The sequence below is a fragment of the Pleurodeles waltl genome, chromosome 12 (genome assembly GCF_031143425.1).
Source record: "Pleurodeles waltl isolate 20211129_DDA chromosome 12, aPleWal1.hap1.20221129, whole genome shotgun sequence".
Classification (NCBI taxonomy): Eukaryota; Metazoa; Chordata; class Amphibia; order Caudata; family Salamandridae; genus Pleurodeles; species Pleurodeles waltl.
In genome coordinates, this window is record NC_090451.1 from 208,361,149 (window position 1) to 208,381,174 (window position 20,026).

The 20,026-nt window shown below is 46.4% G+C and overlaps 1 protein-coding gene across 1 annotated transcript in view; it reads left to right on the plus strand.

Annotated features, from left to right (window-relative positions):
* Nucleotides 1-1,651: 1,651 nt before the first annotated feature.
* SPG7 (SPG7 matrix AAA peptidase subunit, paraplegin) overlaps nt 1,652-20,026 on the plus strand; it is a 462,707-nt gene continuing 444,332 nt past the window's right edge. Inside the window, exon 1 of the mRNA XM_069216631.1 lies at nt 1,652-1,914. Coding sequence (XP_069072732.1) covers nt 1,786-1,914 — 129 coding nt within the window. The 5' untranslated portion in view covers nt 1,652-1,785. The remainder of the gene's footprint in view (nt 1,915-20,026) is intronic.

Genomic DNA, 20,026 nt, shown 5'->3' on the forward strand with positions numbered 1-20,026 from the left:
AAAGGATTCTGGGTAACAGAAACTGATCAGAGGCCCACAAGTCACCCCATATTGGATTCCCCTAGGTGTCTAGTTTTCAGACCTGCCCAGATTTGCTAGGTTACCCTAGGTGCCAGGTGAGCTAGAGGCAAAAATCCACAGCTAGGCACTTTGCAAAAAACAGCTCTGTTTCTTTGTGAAAATGTGATGTGTTCACGTTGTGTTTTGGGGCATTTGCTGTTGCGGGCGCTAGCCTAACCATACAAGTGAGTTACCATTTTTATCGGGAGACTTGGGGGAACACAGAATAGCAAAACAAGTGTTATTGCCCCTTGTCTTTGTCTAAATGTTTTCCTTCCAAATGTAAGACAGTGTGTAAAAAAGATGTCTATTTGAGGAATGCCCTGTAATTCACATGCTAGTATGGGCATCCCGGAATTCAGAGATGTGCAAATAACCACTGCTTCTCAACACCTTATCTTGTGGCCATTTTGGAAATACAAAGGTTTTCTTGATTCCTATTTTTCACTTTTTATATTTCAGCAAATTAATTGCTGTATACCCGGTATAGAATGAAAACCCATTGCAAGGTGCAGCTCATTTATTGGCTCTGGGTACCTAGGGTTCTTGATGAACCTACAAAGTCCAGCAGACATAATGGCATATTGCTTTAAAAAATCTGACATCGCAGGAAAAAGTTACAGAGTAAAACGTGGAGAAAAATGGCTGTTTTTTTCACCTCAATTTCAATATTCTTTTATTTCAGCTGTTATTTTCTGTAGGAAACACTTGTAGGATCTATACAAATGACCCCTTGCTGAATTCAGAATTTTGTCTACTTTTCAGGCTGAAAGCACAAAAAATAGTTAAAATGGGGTATGTCCCAGTATAATGTCAAAATTGTGTTGAAAAATTGTGTTTTCTAATTCTAGTCTGCCTGTTCCTGAAAGATGGGAAGATGGTGATTTTACCACTGCAAACCCTTTGTTGATGCCATTTTTAGGGGGAAAAACCACAAGCCTTCTTCTGCAGCCCTTTTTTCAATTTAAAAACTAAATTCTCGCTGTATTTTGGCTAATTTCTTGGTCTCCTTCAGCGTAACCCACAAAGTCTGGGTACCTCTAGAATCCCCAGGATGTTGGAAAAATAGGACGCAAATTTGGCATGGGCAGCTTATGTGGAGAAAAAGTTATGAGGGACTAAGCACAACTGCCCCAAATAGCCAAAAAACAGTATCGGCACAGGAGGGGAAATGGCCTGGCAGCGAAGGGGTTAAAAGAAGTACATGTTACGGCGCAGTTTACAATAGTCTTTCTTTTATGTTTAGCTACCTAGATTTTCACTGTGCCGTTAAGGTAGTCTTCTCTCTACGCCCACGACGTACTGTTTTCCTCTAGGCTCATACTTTCTATTTTAAATAACTGAAAATAAAACCAAAAAATGGCACACCCAATGTTTAATCGGGAAGAATCCCCCTATTTCTGTATAACAACCTTGAAAGTTATTTAAAACCGCGTTTATCCTTCCTTTGAACGGAAAAGTTGGTAAGTAGTGCTTTTACAAGATGGCGCCTTACTAGGCAGATTCCAGCATGGAGCAAATGCGTGATCAAGCATGGGAGCTAGTCCATCTCTGCGATGACGGTTGTAGTTCTTCGATGACTAGATTTTAGAAGTGCCTTTCCAATATGGCGGCCTTATTGGAACCTAGCATTCTCCTCTGTTGGAGGTGACAGTTGGTGCTGTTGGTTCAGAGAGCTTTAACTGACAAGCGCTAATTTTGTGGCAGGAGCCCTGCGGATGCGGGATGGCGCTGCTTCTCCGGCTGGCTGTTCTGCGCCCCAGAGGTCTTCCGCGGGTCCTGTCCCTGGGACTACAGCGTCACTGTCTCTCAACCGCAGGCGGACCCAGAACCCAGGGGGCGGGGATCATGGAGGTAAACAAGGGGTATCCCTGACAAACTGCTGGGTGTGGGAGAAGGGGGCTGGTTAAATTATGTCGTTTGTTTATAAGTTTGTGTGACATTTGGGGTGGCGAATTCACTTTTAGTGATGTTCTGAAGACTTTATTTGGAATTTCGTATTCATTTGTCTACACCACATTTGACTTAAGGTGTTCTCTTTTGGAGACTACCCTTGAGGAGTTTTTGAACCACACTGGGACGTTGTGCCCAGTTCTGAAGATGTTTAACTGTGCCCATTTGTGTTTTTGAGGGGCCAGTCTATGTGTATAAGTCGTTGTTTGTAAAGCAGAGGAAATTTCAGGCGTGATGCAGCCAAAATAAAACTATTTTTGGCTTCAAGATTTCGAGTCTCCTGCCTTAATCTTGTCTGTTGACATATATTATTGGTAGATGAATAGTAGGCTAAATAAAACCATTTGTAGATTTAATTTATGATTATGTGGATGGGCGAGAGTATGGAGGAGGATAGATTTGTGGATAGATGAATAAGAGTGTATTAATAGGAGCCATAGCAAATGGGTAAGTTGGTGTGTCAGGAATTGAGTTATTATTTTGGATTGGGGGAGGGTTCCTGTCAACTCAATAAACGGATTGTGGTTCACACATAGTGGTTCTCTGCGCTGAAAAAATATTAATTAAGAGAGAGGAAGATCATTAAAATAGGTTAAGGAGATGAATTGTTGAACTTTTAAGATATAAACGCCCTAAGAAAAGTAAAATGCCATTGGAAAAACAATAGTATGTGGTGGACCGGGATGTATGTACAATTTCAAGCCGACTGCGATAGAGCGGATGCCAGATACACAAAGCTAGTTGTCCTACTGCTTGGAGACTTACTACTGGACAGTCATACAGCCCTAGGGCAGTTTTATGGCCACCAGGCCATTTTCCAGCCAGGTTTCTTGTGGTCAGCTGGCCCCTGTTGGAGTCAGGAGCACCTCTTATTTTTGTGTTCCTAAAGCAGGCAAACAGAAAGCCCACAACCTAATCTCTGGAGAGCAGTTTCAAGCCCAGGATGCTAGCAAGAGTCTTTGTATGAGTCCTCTTCATCCAGAAAGGTCTCCTTCTTCAGTCTTCCCAAGTCCAGGAATGTTCTGAGGAGTTGAGGTTGAGGTGCCTGTTTTACTTTCTGCACTAGACAGTGATGGGAGAACTGTCACTCAATCCTAATAGTTTTCTTTTAGTCTCCCCACTTCCTTTTGCAGCACTTCCACTTTGCCTTACTGTAAAATTACCCAGGGGGCTCTGTTTCAAGATGTCAGAACCTGGCTACTATCAGGAAGGCCTGTCTTCACCTGCATAGCGGTTCTCTATTTAAATGAACTGTCCACCCACCTGATCGGGCAAAACTGATTCTACACTGCACTATGACTGGTGCCTGCCTGTCTGGGAGGATGTTTGGACAGATTAGGAGAAGCCCTCCTTGCCATCTAAAAGTAAAATGAGTTCGTGCTAAAGCTACCAACTGTTCCTGTCCACTCCAATATGGTGAATCCCTGCTAAAGGGTTAGCAGGTAACACCTGTTTACCCTTCTTGGTCTCAGATGAATGCTATCATACTCTGAGACAGATCTGTTAACTCTTCCAGTGTATTCCATCAGTGGAGGCTTGATGAGTGACAGACCTGGTCCCCTTTGGCTCAGCCAGCCTAAAGCACATCTTTAAAAAGTCACCTTTGCACTCAAGTTATCTAAAATTCCATTTCAACATTAAATCAGATTTTCAGATCTAAGCAAAGAATAACTTTGAAACATTTCCTAGCATTATCCTAAACAGATATAGAAATTAAGATTTTAATCCCATGTAGCCCTGTTCAGGGAAAAGTGTAGCGAGGCTTACACAGTTAAATTGTCATTCACTCCTCTGGTTCCAAGCCACAGGGACAACACTGGAGCCAGTGCTGGACTCCCACTCCCAATCTGGAAGAAGCCGAAAACCAGTGAGAGTAGTTGTAGTCCCAGTCCTGCTTCCAAGGGAGGAAAGGGGAATGGACAGAATAATAAACAAACACTTGTGGTACTGGTTCTGCTCAGTGACGGTGCTACTTTGCTTAACAGGGTCGTCACTTCTGGTACTCTCTGGTTTAGAGGGTTCCAAGAAAAGATTTTGCATTTTACAAGGACCATGTTGGTTTATTTTTCTTGTGACAAGCTAAACCCGATCTCCTCTTTTGTACTCTGGGGTTGTCTAGGATTTGTATTAGACTTTTTCTCAAAGTTCATCTGAACTTGTTCTAAGTGAGACCTCTTGTGGAGAATCAGAGAGGTGCTTAACAAAGTATTGTATTGCAGATACATTTTCTAGGTTTGTTGCCGACTTTTCGGGTCTCTTACATGGATATATGCTATTTACGCAACTAAAAAGGGAAGCCCCCATAACTGACTGTGGTGTGTTATTATAAGCAAACTCAGTGAATGGCAAAAAGGACTCCCAACAATTGGGAGCAATGGTCACAAGACATTAATGCATGCTCTAGACCCTGATTTACCCATTCTGTCTCTCCATCAGCACATAGGGGTCAGGCAGACACAAGTTGGACTTTAGTGTCCAAAGATGTGCAAAGACTGCACAAGCATCTTGAAACAAACTGCTTATCCCTTTTAGACACGACATCCAAAGGCAGCCTGTGCAATCCTACAATGTATCTATCAAACAGCATGGCAAGGGTTCTTACAGTAGGTGTTTTTTTAAGGGTAATAAAATGTGCCACTTTGGAACAAAGGTCTGTTACCACCAAAAAAATAGTATTGCCATTGGAGTTAGGAAGGTCCGAAATAAGCTCCATACTGATGGCATGTCAAAGATAACGAGTTGTGAACAGGACACATAAATCACTTAAAAGGGCAAAGTGAGGAGTTCTGTCCTGAAAACATATTGGGTTAGTCTGAGCACAATCATATATATTCCTGGACAACTGGAGCTACAAATGACAATCCGTTAAATTCTGTTGGATCTTTTGAAGTTCGACTTTTGAAATCTCAGGACACCTACCCAAGGCTTCTGGTTTTAATTCTTCCTTAGGAGCAGATAGGGCGTTGTCATAGTAAGGGAATTGCTGTTGTACAGGCTCATCTGTTTTTAGTTACCCACAGATCAGTTTCATCCTTAATCTCTTTCTGCCTCACACTATCCAAACAACATTTTTGGCCTCTGCGACTTTCACTGTGTTCAGAGTGGGTCATGTTTGAGGAATTTGGTTCCTGAGTATCTTGATTAAAACACCTTTGTTCTGCAGGCAATACCCTTTTTAACACTGGTAAACCTGGAGGCACGTTTTCATTCCTATTACTGTGTGATGTAAGAATCCTTCCAACAGACGTCTGCTATGCACTAACCTCTATAAGATAAGGCTGAGCCAGCTCTAAGTGTCGAAAAATTGAGTCTCTTTTTTTATTCAGAGTCACACCCTCAGCTGTCAAAATTGGTTCTGTCTCGGGCCCTAAAGGGTCAGAAGTCTGATTAGGGAATGGTGTTGTGTCTCATGCTGAATCAATTTGGTAATTGGATTCCTTATGGGGAAGTAGAGGTGAACTTGGTTGTTTGTCACTGTGGTCTGGAATATTCAAGTTACTTTCGGAGTTCAGAGTTAAGGAGTTAAGTGTAAGAGAAGCTCGTGCCAATAGAGACACACCTTTTAGTGTGTTATCATAGCAATGAATTTGACAATAATCTGATTCAAAAGTGACAAGGTGTATAGACCATTCAATGCCAGGATTGTACAATTGGAGCTAAGGAATCTCTAATATAGAGCCAAAGGTAGGTATATTAATGAGATCATAGGTCAGTCTCTGTGTGCCCTTCCTCACATGACACTGGAATAGTTTAGGATACGTTCAACCCAGAAGAGAGTTAAGAGCCCTCTGCTGTTCTTTCCTGTTCTGGCTCATTTTTAATGACCATGGGGAAATGCACTGAATGCGCTAGGTTTAAATCTAAGAAATTCCCAATGGCCCCAGAATCTATGAGCATAGAAAATCTCAGTTTCTGTTGAGAAGAAATGATCGAGGATACCGTTAGCATTATTAGTTGTGGAATATTGTGGGAAGTATCGGTCATGTGAGGGAGTTCCGGGTCAAGCGTAGTGTCAATCTGACTAGTCTCTATGTCAGTTGGGCATTCAAGTCTGTTAGGTGCTGTGTCCAAACACAAGGCACTAAACCTTCAAATTTTCTTTGTTTTGGCAGATCACTGTGAGGTAGAATACTCCGCCTCACCAAAATAAATACCCATTTATTTTTCTTTCTGCCTTCCATGTGTTGTTTTTGCTTTTATTGTTTTTTACTGTATTCAGAGTTGCATTACAAGCTCATAAACATGCATATTGTATCAACATACATTGCAGTGGGGGAAAGCTAATAACACATAGACCTCTGCTGGGGACATTCAACGCATCAGGTTTACAAGTTGTATTGAGATGCCCTGGCAATGAACAGCTCCGTTACATAGCATCATTTAAAGGTAAAGATTCAGCGTTAATAGTATGTGAAACAATGCAACCACAAGAACAGTTAACAACTTGGAGTCCGTTTCAAGCACCCTCCGCCTCCCAATCCCATGGATTCCGCACACCTCACCCATTCAATTCTCTCCTGCTTGACCATAGGGATTGTTTCCCTCCCGATCCACCAGGGCACCAACCCCTGCAAAGTGGGATGTAGACAGTGTGTGCGCGTCACTTAAGGTACAGCAGCCAATTCCTGCATGCAGGCAGGTCATCAAGCCATCAACGATGCATCATTGACCACAGCTGTTTCTGTGTCTGCCCTCCGCCCCAACTCCCGCAATTTATCCAGCATCACTTTCCAGCCAGTGGGTATTTACGTAGACCTAAACTGTCTTCCTTGCACAGCACCACCCCCTCGGCTTCTGCCCACACTACGAAAGATTTCTCCCATGCCACTGGTGTTGGTGACTCCATGGCTTTCCTTCGCCTGGTGATTAGGCGTTTGGCTGTCAAGAGACCAAGATCTAGGAATTTCAACAAGGCTTTGTGTTTCTTGGCTTTGGGAAAGAGGCCTAGGAGGCAGGCTTCCCATGTGGATAGCAGCGGATGCGACGTTCATTCCGATATTCGTACCGTGACGCAGCGCCAGTAAGTATTTAAAGAGGGGCAAGACCATAGCATATGGAGCAAGTCTGCCCCTACCAGCATACGGCAGGAACAGGCAGCGTCTACTCTATGGAAATATTTATTGAGTTTAACCGGCTTGAGATAGGCCCTGTGAAGGATATAAAACTGGATAAGGCGGAACCTAGAATTGCACGGGATGTTAGTGTGGCTTGACAATGCTACGGCCCATTCTTTGTCAAGACAGGGCCTGGCAAGGTCTGCTTCCCAGCTGGTGTGCAGCTCAAGTGTGGGCTGCATGTTTTCGAAGAGTGTCAGTAAACCAACTTACCAAGTGTCTGCCTTGCCCCATGACTCGCATATATTGTAACAATAAGTGCATTGGCGGCTCAGCTGTCATGTCTCCCCAGTGTCCTGATAGTGTTGCTAGCAAGGAATTGTATAAAAGAACTGCCCTCTTGGCAGGCCCGTCTCTGCCACTAACGTGGCAAAAGGGATGAGTGTGCCCTCACTGTATAGATCCCCAGTATATGCAACTCTGCTGCTTGCCAGGGTCTCAGCTCAGCACCGCTCCTGAGTCGCGAACCTCATGGTGTGCCCAGCAGTGCCACGGCTGGGGCATAGGGGAGGATTGCATGCGTGAGGCGAAAGCTTCTGCAGTAGAAGCGGTGCACCACACCCACCAGGGACACCTTAGGCTTTCTCGTCTTTGCAAGAGGGTGGAAGAGGTGTAGTATCTCGGACATTGCCGAGGGTGGTGGTTGTGTTGCTGTGTCAGACAGTTGGCGACCATTGAGCCACTGCAACACCCATTGGAGCTGGGAGGCCAGATAGTACTGCTCCATATTCGGCACTGCTAGGCCACCCCGATCCAGAGGCAGGTACAGTTTCTTCAGCGCTACTCTGCAGTGGCCTTTGTTCCAAATAAATTCCCTGATTTTGGTTTCCAGCTCCCTAAAGAATTTGGCCGGAACATAGTTTGGGAGATTGGAGAAATAGTAGAGCAGGCGAGGGAGAACCACCATCTTCAGGAGGGCAAGTCTTCCCATCACTGAGAGCGGTAATGTTTTCCAGAAAGTCATCTGGGTTTGGACGGAGGTCACTGCCCGTCTAAGGTTGCCATCATGAGGATCCTCTTCCATGTGGAAAACGTGGATGCCAAGATAGCGGAACGTTCTATGCTGCTAGAGAATATATACCCCGGAAAGGCAAAGGCCCGAATCTGGCAGGTCTGGGTTGAAGGGGAACAAGCATAATTTCTCCCAGTTGACCCGTAGTTCGGAGAGTGTGTCAAATTTTTGCAGTGTATTCACAATTCCAGCTGGGATGTTGTTCAATATTCCTAAGGTATAAAAGGAGGTCATCCACATATATGGATACAGTATGTGAGCCATTACTTTGCGGGATACTCCAGGACACCCCTTTTCGGCGGAGTTCGACCGCCAAAAGCTCCATTGCAAGGGAGGATAGCAGCAAGGAGAGGGGACAGCCCTGTCCGGTTCCTCTGCCCACCTTGATTGAGTCGGAAATGGTCACGCCAGTCTTAACCCTGAGCTGAGGTTGGGTGTATAACAGTTTCGCCAATCGCAGGAAGTAGGAGCCCAGTCCGAATCGTCGCAGTGCCTCAAATAGGTAGGGCCATTCCAGGGAATCAAAGGCTTTTTCCAGGTCGAGCACCAGGCAACTTGCCCGAGGCAGTCCTGTGTCTGGTATCTCCTGACCATGAATAGGCGCCTGATGTTCAGGGATATGTTGCGGGCCGGCACACAGCCGTTCTGGTCAGGGTGGATCAATCGGAGCACCAGGGGCGCTAGTCGCATCACCAATAGTTTGGCCAGGATTTTATAGTCTGTGTTGAGCATCGCCAGAGGTCTGTAGGAGCCCAGTTCCATTGGGCTTGAGAAGGGATACTAGCAGCACCTCTCGCTGTGACGTGGGCAGGATCGCAGTCTCCAACGCCTCTGCATAAAGGCAGAGAAGACGAGGTGCGGTCACTGAGGAGAATTATTTATAGGACTCTGATGGAAGGCCGTCAGGGCCCACGTTTTTGCCAGTAGTCAGTTCGCGTACACTGTCCTGTATCTCAAGTACCATCAAGGGTGCATCTAATTCCTCCCATTGCTCGTCCGCCAAATGGGGGTGAGTGTTAAGGGAGAAGAACTCTTCATAGTCTAGTGAATGCGCCGTCGCTGAGGAGCGGTATAGAGCTGTGTAATGGTGAGTAAACTTGGTATGTCTCTCACTTGGGATGTGGAGTATAGCACCTGCTGCTGAGCGCATTTCCACTATAGGGGCGCAATCTTGTTCTTGATGGATCAGCCAGGCCAACAGCCTGCCTGACTGATCAGCTGCGGCTTGCGTACGGGCTGAGTGGGCCACGTAATTGAGGCATCTTAGCCTCTCTAGTAGTAACACATGCTCTGCTTGAGCGGACACTAGCCCTCTGGTGTCTGGTGGGTGCTGTATGGTGTTTTGTTGATGTGATAGCAGGGACTTTTCCACTTGGGTTAAGTCATGCTCAATGGATGTGTGCAGGTTCCTTTGTGTGCCTAGACAGTGCCCTCTTATGAAGTCCTTGAATGCCTCCCATTCAAAAAGTCCTGACGATGTGGAACCAGTGTTGTGTTCAAAGTACTCCGGGATCGCTGCGTCCAATGATGCCTTAAACACAGCATCCTCCAGCATCTCAGGTCGTAGTCGCCATGTGGAGATGACTGGGGACGATGTGTTCCAACCCAACTGTAGAAACCGGGGATTATGATCAGAGTGAGTATGGCCTAAGTAGTCAGTCCGTAGAACCGCGGTGTTCAGATTGGTTGTGCAAAGTATTCTATCAAGCCATACTTGTAACTGATGTGGTGCTGAAAAAAATAGACCCTAGTTTCAGGATTATGCTGGTGCCATAGGTCCAGCAGCTGCCAATGCTGGAGCCATTTCTGTAGTGTGCAGCAACCACTTTGGGCACAGTAGGTAGCGGGGGAACGAACGATCCAGGTGGGGGTCTGGCACACTGTTGAAGTCACGTTCCAACAGCCAGGGAAGGTCGCTCTATTAAGAGAGGGGGCCAAATAGCTGGCAAAGGAAGGAGGCCTGATCTGCATTTGTCGCATAAATTGACCCCAGCAATACCGTCCGGCCCCTCAAGCATCCATGCACAAGCACATAGCTCCCCTCAGCGACAACCTTGTAGTCTTCAGCCACGAACATAGTACCTGGCCTTATCCAAATTAGGGCCCCTGCTGGCATAGGAAGAGAAATTTGTAGCGAACAGCTGCCCTCACCTGCGCGGCTGCAACCTGGCAACCTCTGGCTGTGTAAGGTGCGTTTCCTGTTAAAGCGCTATGTGAATTGAATGTCTCCTGAGGTATGAGTATATGGAATATCTGCGTGCTGGGGTGTGTATGCCGCACACGTTCCATGTAAGGATGTTGGTAGAAGTCGTATTTGTCAGAGGATGAATGGTTCCCTAGAGTCCTGGTCTCAGGAAGGTCCAACCCTACATGGCTGCTGGATGGTGTGCGTGGGGTTCGAGCTCCAATTTAAACCAAATGTACGCAGCTTGAAACTAACTGCTACCATAATGATAATGCTGTAGAATACCATCAGAGCAGAAGGACAACAGTATCTACCCAATCTATGTAACTTGCCTTTCTTGCGTTACCAATGCAGAAAGGAAGGACCCACAAACAACGGAGTGGAGGGGGGCTGAGTGTTGGTCAGCAAGCTCTAGGTCTGAGGCCCCTAACGCATTGCAGTCGTGGGCAGTAGATGGGCACGCAGCGCAGCACCTAATGCAGGACCTAACTGTCTAGGCATGGGACGGTCTCCGCCTTCCATCCAAAGGATGAGGGCGGCACAGGCAAACAGTTCACATAAGAAATGTTTCAACCAGACCATGTGGAAACGGGGACAATATATAGCGCAGCACGGCCCTTTAGTCATTTCGTATAAAAACATTGCATGCCAGGTTGCAGACTGAAAGTTCTGCATTTGACGGCTATAAAAGCTCAGATGATATTGTCTGCTGTCTAAGGTGACACTGCATGGGGGGGGCGGAGGAGCCAGTGTCAGAAAGCATATCGGCGAAGAAGCTGTTCTCAACATCAGAGTCAACTAGTTCTGCTCCTGTGCCAGAAGTGGCTATGGTTTGCTGACAGCTGCTGCGCTCTGCAGCCCCTGCCGTCGTTCCCATATGATCTGTTCCAGGTCAGGAGCGTGGCATGCATCTAGGGGAAGGGAGGAGCATCAGGTCATCTGCGTTTTTTCCGTCTGCGGGGTTGAGAGTCCCTTAGTGTCGTCCCCTCTGCCATTGCCTCTTTTTGGCTGACCAAGTTCCTCATTTCCAGCCACTCCCCTGTCTCTTCTGGGGTGTTAAAGAATTGAACCTTTTCATGGGACACTACTCGCAGCCTAGCGGTAAAGGGAAGGGAATATGTTAGGTTAAGGGCATGAAGTTTGGTTTCACAGACAGGAAGGAGGTCCGCTGTTTTTGTACGACTATGGTGTAGTCTGGGAACATCCTAACCTGTGCATTGTTGACCTGAAGTGTCAGGAGTGATTTTACCTCCCGTAAAATAATGTCTCTATCCATGAAGTGTAGCAGGCGGTTCAGGAAAGTATGCGGGCCCGCGCCCGGCGGTCTGGTCCTTGTCGGGACTCGATGGGCGCGTTCAACGGAGAAGAAAGGTGTTAGTGATCCCGCTGGGACCAGTGCTTGAAGGCAATTTGCAGCGTAAGTGACTGCGTCTGAGCCCTCTATGCCCTCCGGAAGGCCCACGACACGGATGATGTTTCTCCTGGCGCACCTCTCAACCTCCTCCGCACGGTGCTCCAGAGTCGCCAGCCTGCCCAGTACTGGTTGCATAGAGGTTTCTAGTTGATGTGTCTTGGGAGCAAGCTCATCCAGTCGGCCTTCCAGGGAGTGGGTTTTTTCTGCCAGTGTGTGATGGTCAGCATGAAGCAAGGTGAGGTCACTGGCCACCTTATCAATCTTGCTCTCCAGCGAGGTTCGAGCCTGGTCCAGCGAGTTTCTGATGCGTTCCACAGCTGCCAGCACTGCATCTAGTTTGTGGCCGTCAGAGTCCAAGGCACAAGTCCTCAGTGCTGGCTACTTGTTTCCCGTTCTGGAGCATAGGCGGCCCATCCCTTCAAACTCGGGGTCCTGACGGCTTAGGCTGATTGATTCGGTTGCTTCAGGCCGCAGCAGCCGCCAGGATGTAATGTTCCAGAGAAGCAGGGGGGCCCGCTTGCGTGCGCATTGTGTGGGTCACAGTGCGCAGCAGCACGAGCAGCCCTCCTCAAGGTGTCGACAGGCCCTAACTAGGGCATCGGTCCACATCGTTGCTCTGCCGCATGATTTCAAGTTTAGTCTCTGCTCCAGGGACTGCCCGAGGGCCTTCCTCGTGTACACCTCTAGTGTGGCCCCTCCAATATAGTCAGTGTCCCCAACATGGGCCATTGGCCCAGAGTGGTAGCGCCACATGGGTTCAGGGCTCCCGACTGTGTCAGAATCAGTCCGGATAGCTATGAGGGGGAAGGAGGGGACGGACAAAAGTGGGGACCCCCATACCTTCACCTTAGACCCAGTGCCGGCGGTCTTCTGGGCTGCACTGTCACCGGCGGTGGCAGTGCAGGGAAAGTCTAGTGGTTACCAACGCTCCCAGGCGCAGGCTGACTACCCACGCCGTACTCCGGTAACTTCTCACCGCCGCGTGGGCTGAATCCTTGCCATCTGCCACACTCCTTCCTCCCGCTGGTCGTCTGACCTTCGTTGGGTCTGCCCGGGCTAAATTGCCTGTGCGTAGGCTTCCCGGACCAGGCCTCCACTCACCGCCCGAATCCTTGTCGTGTAGGCCTTGATGGTTCCAGCGCCTCCCACGGCGACTCCTCTGGCTGGCTGACCAGCGCTGCCGGCTCTCTCCAGGCCCGCACACTTGTGTCCTGAGATGCGGTGGCCCATCTCCTGCCCATGTCGGTTAGGAGGCTGAAAACGGTGCCCTGCCGCGGAGCTCCACTATTTTGTGCCTGCCATCTTGGCCGGCCAAGCCACGTCTCCCTTCTGCCTTCCAGTATGTTATGATTTGACACAACAACTGAGTCAATATACTGGGAACAGTCAGAAGGTGGGCTTATAAGCGCATGTAAGCGCATGTACATTTTTTATTCACTACTCAATTCTCTAACAAAAGGAAGTCTTCTTGTTTCTTAAGACCATGGCAATTCCACAACTTGTTTATCAATGGCAATAATGTAAGTAAAAGGGTTCTTACTATTCTTCTGTTGAATTAGCAACTCAATATCAGTGGTCCAAACTAGGGTATGCACATCGAAGGGACAAGGTATCATCTTTTTTAGGTTTTTAAAGTCAAGTGAAGTCGGGCCAGTACGATTAGGAAATAGCTTTGCCCAGATAACTGTGACAGGGACAGAATTAACACGTCGGTTAGTGAGTGCTTTTGTTTTCTCAGATTGCCAAAATTAACTGCAAACTGCACATTCACTAAAGCCCTGACAAGGTCTACAGCTTTCAAGATATCTGTGAAGGGAATCTGGCCCAGATTCAAAAGATTCATCCGGCCACCCATGTTGCTGAAGTAATGGAATGTGTGAAGCTTGGCCTTCTGTCATGCACTCGCCTGGTTGCCTACCGCTGGGCCTGCTTCCCAAGGAGAGGAGGGAGCGAGGGACGAAAGGACAAAATAATACATGAACACTTGCAATATTGGTCTTGCTCAGCGACAGTGCTACTCTGCTTAACAGGGTCGTCACTTCTGGGACCTTCTGGTTTAGAAGAAGGTGGAAGATTACAAGACTGTACTATACTGGAAATAACAAGAAGAGACAAATACCATCAGTGCATCAAATCCTCCACACATGTTACAATACAATACTTGAGTATTTCACACGTGCAGGTTTCTTAATAATTGTAACATGAGAGCAGATCAACCAGATACTCGGTTGGATTCTTTTAGAACTCTTGAAGAAGAAGAACTTGAAGTACTGGGTAGAGTTTAAGGCACTCCACGGGCAAACTCAGAACATAGGTTGGAGTTAATGACTTTTCCACAATGGCACTGGTACTTAGTTTGTAATCGGACTGACTAATAAGGAAATAGAAAACCATTTGCTCTAGACACATAGGTTGGAACTTGCTAATACTCTCAAGGTATATTAGTGACCAGGTTATTCTCAGATTACATTCAGATTAAGTAAATTTGGAACAAGAGTATACATGGCACAAGGTTGGAGTTACTGACACTCTCAAGGTTGTACTCAATATATGGGCTAAACTCGGACATGAAACAAGATTACTTTGGGCACAAGGTTGAAGTTACAGACGCTCCAACGGTTGTGCTTGAAACATGGTTTGGAGTTATAGACACTCCCACGGTATGCTTAGAAAACAGGGATACACTCGGTACTAGGTTGGAGTTGGGGGTACTCTCAAGGTATGTCAGAAAACACGCTTACTGTTGGCACGAACGTTGGAGGTATGAAGTTGGTTCAGAAGACCGTGTCTTGTCCACGAGCAACACTACTCAGAAGCCAAGACTTGGCGAGAGGATCCAGAGCTAGGGCAAGCAAGAAGATAACAACAGGCCTGCAAATACTACTAAGGATTAGTGCTCACTAACTGGGGGGGGGGGGTTAAATATTTAGCCTGGGCTAGCACTTGGGCTGGAGTTAGAAGGAAGCAGGTAGGTTGTTGCAAGAAGTTCGAGAAGAGCCAGAATCGTAGTTCAAGGAGGGAGGCTTTGCAGAAATCAGCATCTCGGAGTCATCGGAAAGGACTTGGAAGACTAGAGTCCTGGAAGGTTTCCGGTTAAATCAGGAAGATGGGTCCAGAGACGAGGTTGCATAGAACTGAAGTGATGAAAGTCCGGGCTACTTGGGAGACGAGTGATGGGAAGCTGCTTGCGTAGGGCTGGGCAGGTGCTGGTCCGGATACAGCACAAGGCCAAGCCCGAAGGCAAGTGCAGAGGGGCTATTTATACAGGAGGCCAGGAGTGTTCCAGAAGGGTGCATGTCTCACGTAGAGGTTTCAAAGGAACCTGGGAAAAATCATGTGTTCCATACAAATGAATATGGCTTAACAGGCAGCAGATGCAAATGGTAATTGACAAGTACAACTGAACCCAAGTGCATGATGGTACAACCCAGTGGTTCACAATAGAAATGAAACATTACTATCCTAAAAAGGGCTTGTGATATCTGCAGGTGCTAACTCGCCTAAACTTGCATAGCAACGGAACTGAAGAGCTAATAGTTTAGGCCTTCGGGGAGGGGGAAGCCATGGAGTACTTGAGACAGAAAGACGCCACAGGGGAAGAAATGACATGAGCGAGTAATACCCACTGCACATAGGACACAAGATTGAGTTGTGACAGAAGTAGCTATGCCCAATATGCAGTAGGTCACATATATACATACAAACAAGGCTACACGTTTTACTGTTTTCTAGGGTTTTTTCCGTTTTTTTACTACAGATAAATACAGACAGAAAACCATCTATTTTCCTATCTGCGTTTATTTTGAAAAGTGGATAAAAACAGAACCCAGGATGTTATTCTAAATGCTGCCCGTCATGACTGGCAGGCCAATAGCAGTGTTGCATGTGAGGTAAACGCTTTATTAATTGAGAGGAAGTTTCTGTAGGAAGCTGGCTCATTATATAAAGGACCAAAAGTGGTACACTGAGCAAAGAGTCCAGGGAAACCTCAACGGTATCACAGAGGTACAAATGACAGCCCAAATGCTCTCTTTTGTGGTAGTGTGGGCGATAGTTGGGCATTTCAGAGGGTAGTGCTAAGCATGTAAGACACACACATAGGTAGTAAGTGAGACACACACACTTATTATAGAAATCCGACACCAATTTACAAAATAACACATACTTCTATATAAATTTAGATATCAAGCTCATCAGAATCAGTTGAGTACTGTTTGAGGTATGAATTTTTAGAGTTTGCAAAAGTTGATAGTACATTTTTCAGATGCAGTAATGGTATCCTATGGAGGAAGAACAAGCACTGCATACAGGTATAGTACAGCGACTTACAGGACCAATCTCCTGGAATAAAGGTACGTATGACACAGGCTACAGATGCCTTTGAGAATTCCACAGTGGGAAAGTTCAAGGTGGGCTTCATCTCTAGAGGGCCTGGGAACCACGCTGGCACTGTTGGTCCACTTCAGCTTGGGCTAGGAGACACGGGTGTAGTGGTGCTGTCCAGCATCTGGTTTTTTTGGAGGTCCTGGTCCTCACAGTTCTTTCTTGGGTGCCTGCAGATGCAGAGAAGCAGCTCCTATGCTCCAAGGGAGTTCTTTATGGTGATTTACGAAGCACTGGTAGCTCTCCCGGTTTCTTGGAGGCTGCAGTGGCAGGACAGGTTAGTTGCTCCTTGAGGGTCGGTGCAGCAGACAGGCTTGCAGGATTGGTGCTAAGTCCTCAATGCTCCTCAGGTTCCGCAGGCTTCTTGTCCACTCCTTCTTTTGCCTCCTGCGAAGATCTGCAGCCATGGTATCAGGGGTCCCCTAAATAATAATTTTAGGGTGCCTTAAGGGGAGTGAAAGGTAGTAGCCAATGAGCTGCTTACCCCTGGGATCACTACACTCCTATAGATGACCACTTCCTTTGGGGAGTAGGCGTCACCCTGTCCCAAAATTGCTAATTCCACCACACACAAGATGGGGGAATTCCTAAGGCTGTGCTCACTTTAGGCTGGTCACCCTAGGGGTGTGTCCAGCCTGCAATTGCAACACACCTCCCACATAGCTAATATTCCCAGGTGCTAAATGGACCCTGGGTGGGTGGCATCTTCCTCTGAGGAGAGCCAGATGTGCACACTAAAGACAGTGGGCTCCTTTGAAGCTTCCTGCCTTTGAATGAAGATTTGCAGGTCATCAAGTTGGGAGGGGTGTGTAACACACCTGCCAGAGCAGTCCTTGTTTCTGACATCCAGAGAGCAAAGTCTCTCACCCTTGGGGGTTAGAACTTTTTCTGTTGGTGGCAGGCTGCCTAGAACTAGTCAGTTAGCCCACCAGCAGTTGGTAGGTTTTCAGGGGGCACATCTAAGGTTCCCTCTGGGTGCAGGTATTAATAAATCCTTAAGTGAGGATTTATTAATATGAGATGCTTGATACCAAATATCCCTACTTTTAGTGAAGCCATCATGTAACTTGGGAGCTCGTATTGACCAGTGTCCAGCACTTGTACTTAAAATAGCTTCTCTGTTCACTTATTATGTCTAAGGATCAAGAAAGACATAGCAGGGGCATACCTGCTTTTGCAGATATGTCCATACATGTAGGATAATGCGCCCTGCCTTAGGGATGCAAAGCCTGCTGTAGGGGTGACTTACAAAATATTACATACAGTGTTTAGGGTCATGGCCCATAGGCTGTGTTTAATGCTGTGCTTTTGCTTTTTGGAGCACCCTTTTCAAGCAGACTGCAGTGGCAGTCTGTGTGAGATTGGTGTTGGGTCCCTTAGAGTGGCACAAACTGTGCTGCAGCTCTTATGGACCATCTTCAGTACCTAGTCCCTATGTACCAGGGATACCATTTACTAGGGGCTTACAGAGATGCTAAAGGGCGTGGCCACTTGGGGATCAAGTTACCAGGTGTCTTGTTTTGGGGGAATGGACACTGGCACTGGAGACCTGGTTAGCAGGAACCCAGTGCACTTTAGTCAATGTTGCATCAAAAACTAGGCAAAAAGGGGGAGGGACTGCAACCAGAACCCAGCTTCCTACAGTTTCCTAATGAGGCTGAAACAAGGGGGGGGGGGCAAGTGTGTGTATGTATGTGTGTGTGTGTGTGTATGTATGTATGTATGTGTGTGTGTGTGTGCGCACAAGGTTGTTACTAAAAATGTGCATGTTTTCATGTTATATTCATGTATCATTTATTAGTATTCTTATCATTGAAAGCTGTTAGACATTCACATTTATCAGTAAGAAATTGTGTACATTTACAATTTGAATATATGTAGAAATATACTAGTTTCAGCTTAATTTTTCACAAAACCCAAAATAATTATGACAAAAAAATTGATAACTACAAATGGAGTTGCCAAAAAATAAATAACATGAAACCGGAAGCCGTACTAATGAATGTATAAAAATAGGCTTTTCCTACAGGGCCAAAGCACTTCTCCTTATGTGCAGCTACAGTGTATTTAAACTGTGGCCCAGTCAGAGCAAAGTGGTGCTCTTTTCAGGCATATATGCAGGTGTTGTCAATACATTCTAAAGCCCGCATTTAAGCTACCAGGGTACAGGTGCATTTTAGGCAGAATTTACAATGAACCTAGAGGGAATGAAGTAGGCCAGACAGGGAGGTCCAATGTACAGCACACGTTTTGGGGAGATGCAAAGGCGCGTTACTACTGTATAGCAGTGGTAAAGCACACAAAGTGCTCATGCTAGCAAAATCAGATGGGTGAAAATATGGGGTGACCATGGGAAAAATTGAGATACTTCTCACATGGTAGATGGTGTGTTTTTTAAAATCAATCTTTATTTTAAGGAGACCATACAAAAATATTTGCACAATTCACGGATCCTTTTCGCGCTAGAATAAGACCCACATATTCTAGCCGTTCCCACCCGACCACCCCTCTCCCCAGCATGCCATGCAAAATTGTCACTAATTGTATATAACAAAGGAAGTAAAACTGATGTTTTTCGCTGTTGCCAAACATTTGCAGACATTATTTTAGCCCTACATAGGACATATGGTAAATTTTTATCATCGTGGTGGTCAGCTGTTTTAGCTTTTGATGCCAAAAGAATTGGGAGCCAAACCTTCGTAGGTTGCATTTAGTACTCCGGAGACACAGAGTAGTCAACATTGTCAGTGCTGCATAGTTCCTTTTAAGAATATTGTACATCTTCTTACTTTGTTCAAGTGCACCCCTTGCCTTCCAGGCCATTGGTGTGTCTGTTTGGTAATAATTAATGACAAATCTATGTACTTGCATTTTTGTGTGGTATCCTGTGTTCTCTTAATCTGCCCCAGCAAGAACTGTAGTGGCTCTGGGGGATCTCCAGCTCTGAGACCTGTTTGATTAACAATTGAACCTCTTTCTGGAAATCCTGTATGTATCTACATTCGCGTACCAAATGATAGAACCTGGTGCACAGCTGCACACATCTAGGACAAACATCAGTCACTCCAGGGGACATTGTGACTCTTCTATATGGAGACAGGTACATCTGTTTAAAATATTATATCTGGGTAAAACTGAAACGGGCGTTTTTAGAAACCTTATGGACATATTCCTAAACATTGCCCCACATGCCGTCGTTAATTTCTGTACCGAACGATCTCTCCCACACTTGCTTAGCACCTATTGTATATACATGAAAGATAGGGGGATACTGCATTTTTCAATATTGTGATCCTCATTAGATCAAATCGTCCTTATTGCAGCCCCAAAGCGGAATGGGCCAGATGTACTAAACTTTTTGCACATTTCAAACAGTGAATTTTGCTGCCTGCGACGTACAAAAAGCACATTGCGATGCCCAAACCCCGTTTTGCGATTCGGTAACCTGGTTACCGAATCGCAAAACGGGATTGTGAGTCGCAATTAGGAAGGAGTGTTCCCTTCCTAATTGCGAGTAGCAGCGCAATGTTGTATTGTTTTGTGACTGCGAACGCGGTCACAAAACAATCGCAGTCAGCACCCATTTCAAATGGGTGATAACCCATTCGCACCCCTTCCCCTTTGTGATTGGCATTAAAAACATTTTTCCAGAGCAGGCGGTGGCCCTGAAAAAATGAAACAAACGTTTCATTTTTTAGTTTTGTAATGCATCTCGTTTTCCTTTAAGGAAAACGGGCTGCATTACAAAAAAAAACTGCTTTATTTAAAAGCAGTCACAGACATGGTGGTCTGCTGTCTCCAGCAGGCCACCATCCCTGTGAGTCTCAAGGGAGTCGCAAATTGCGACCCACCTCATGAATATACATGAGGTGGGCCTTTGCGACCCCCTTGCGAGTCGCAGATGG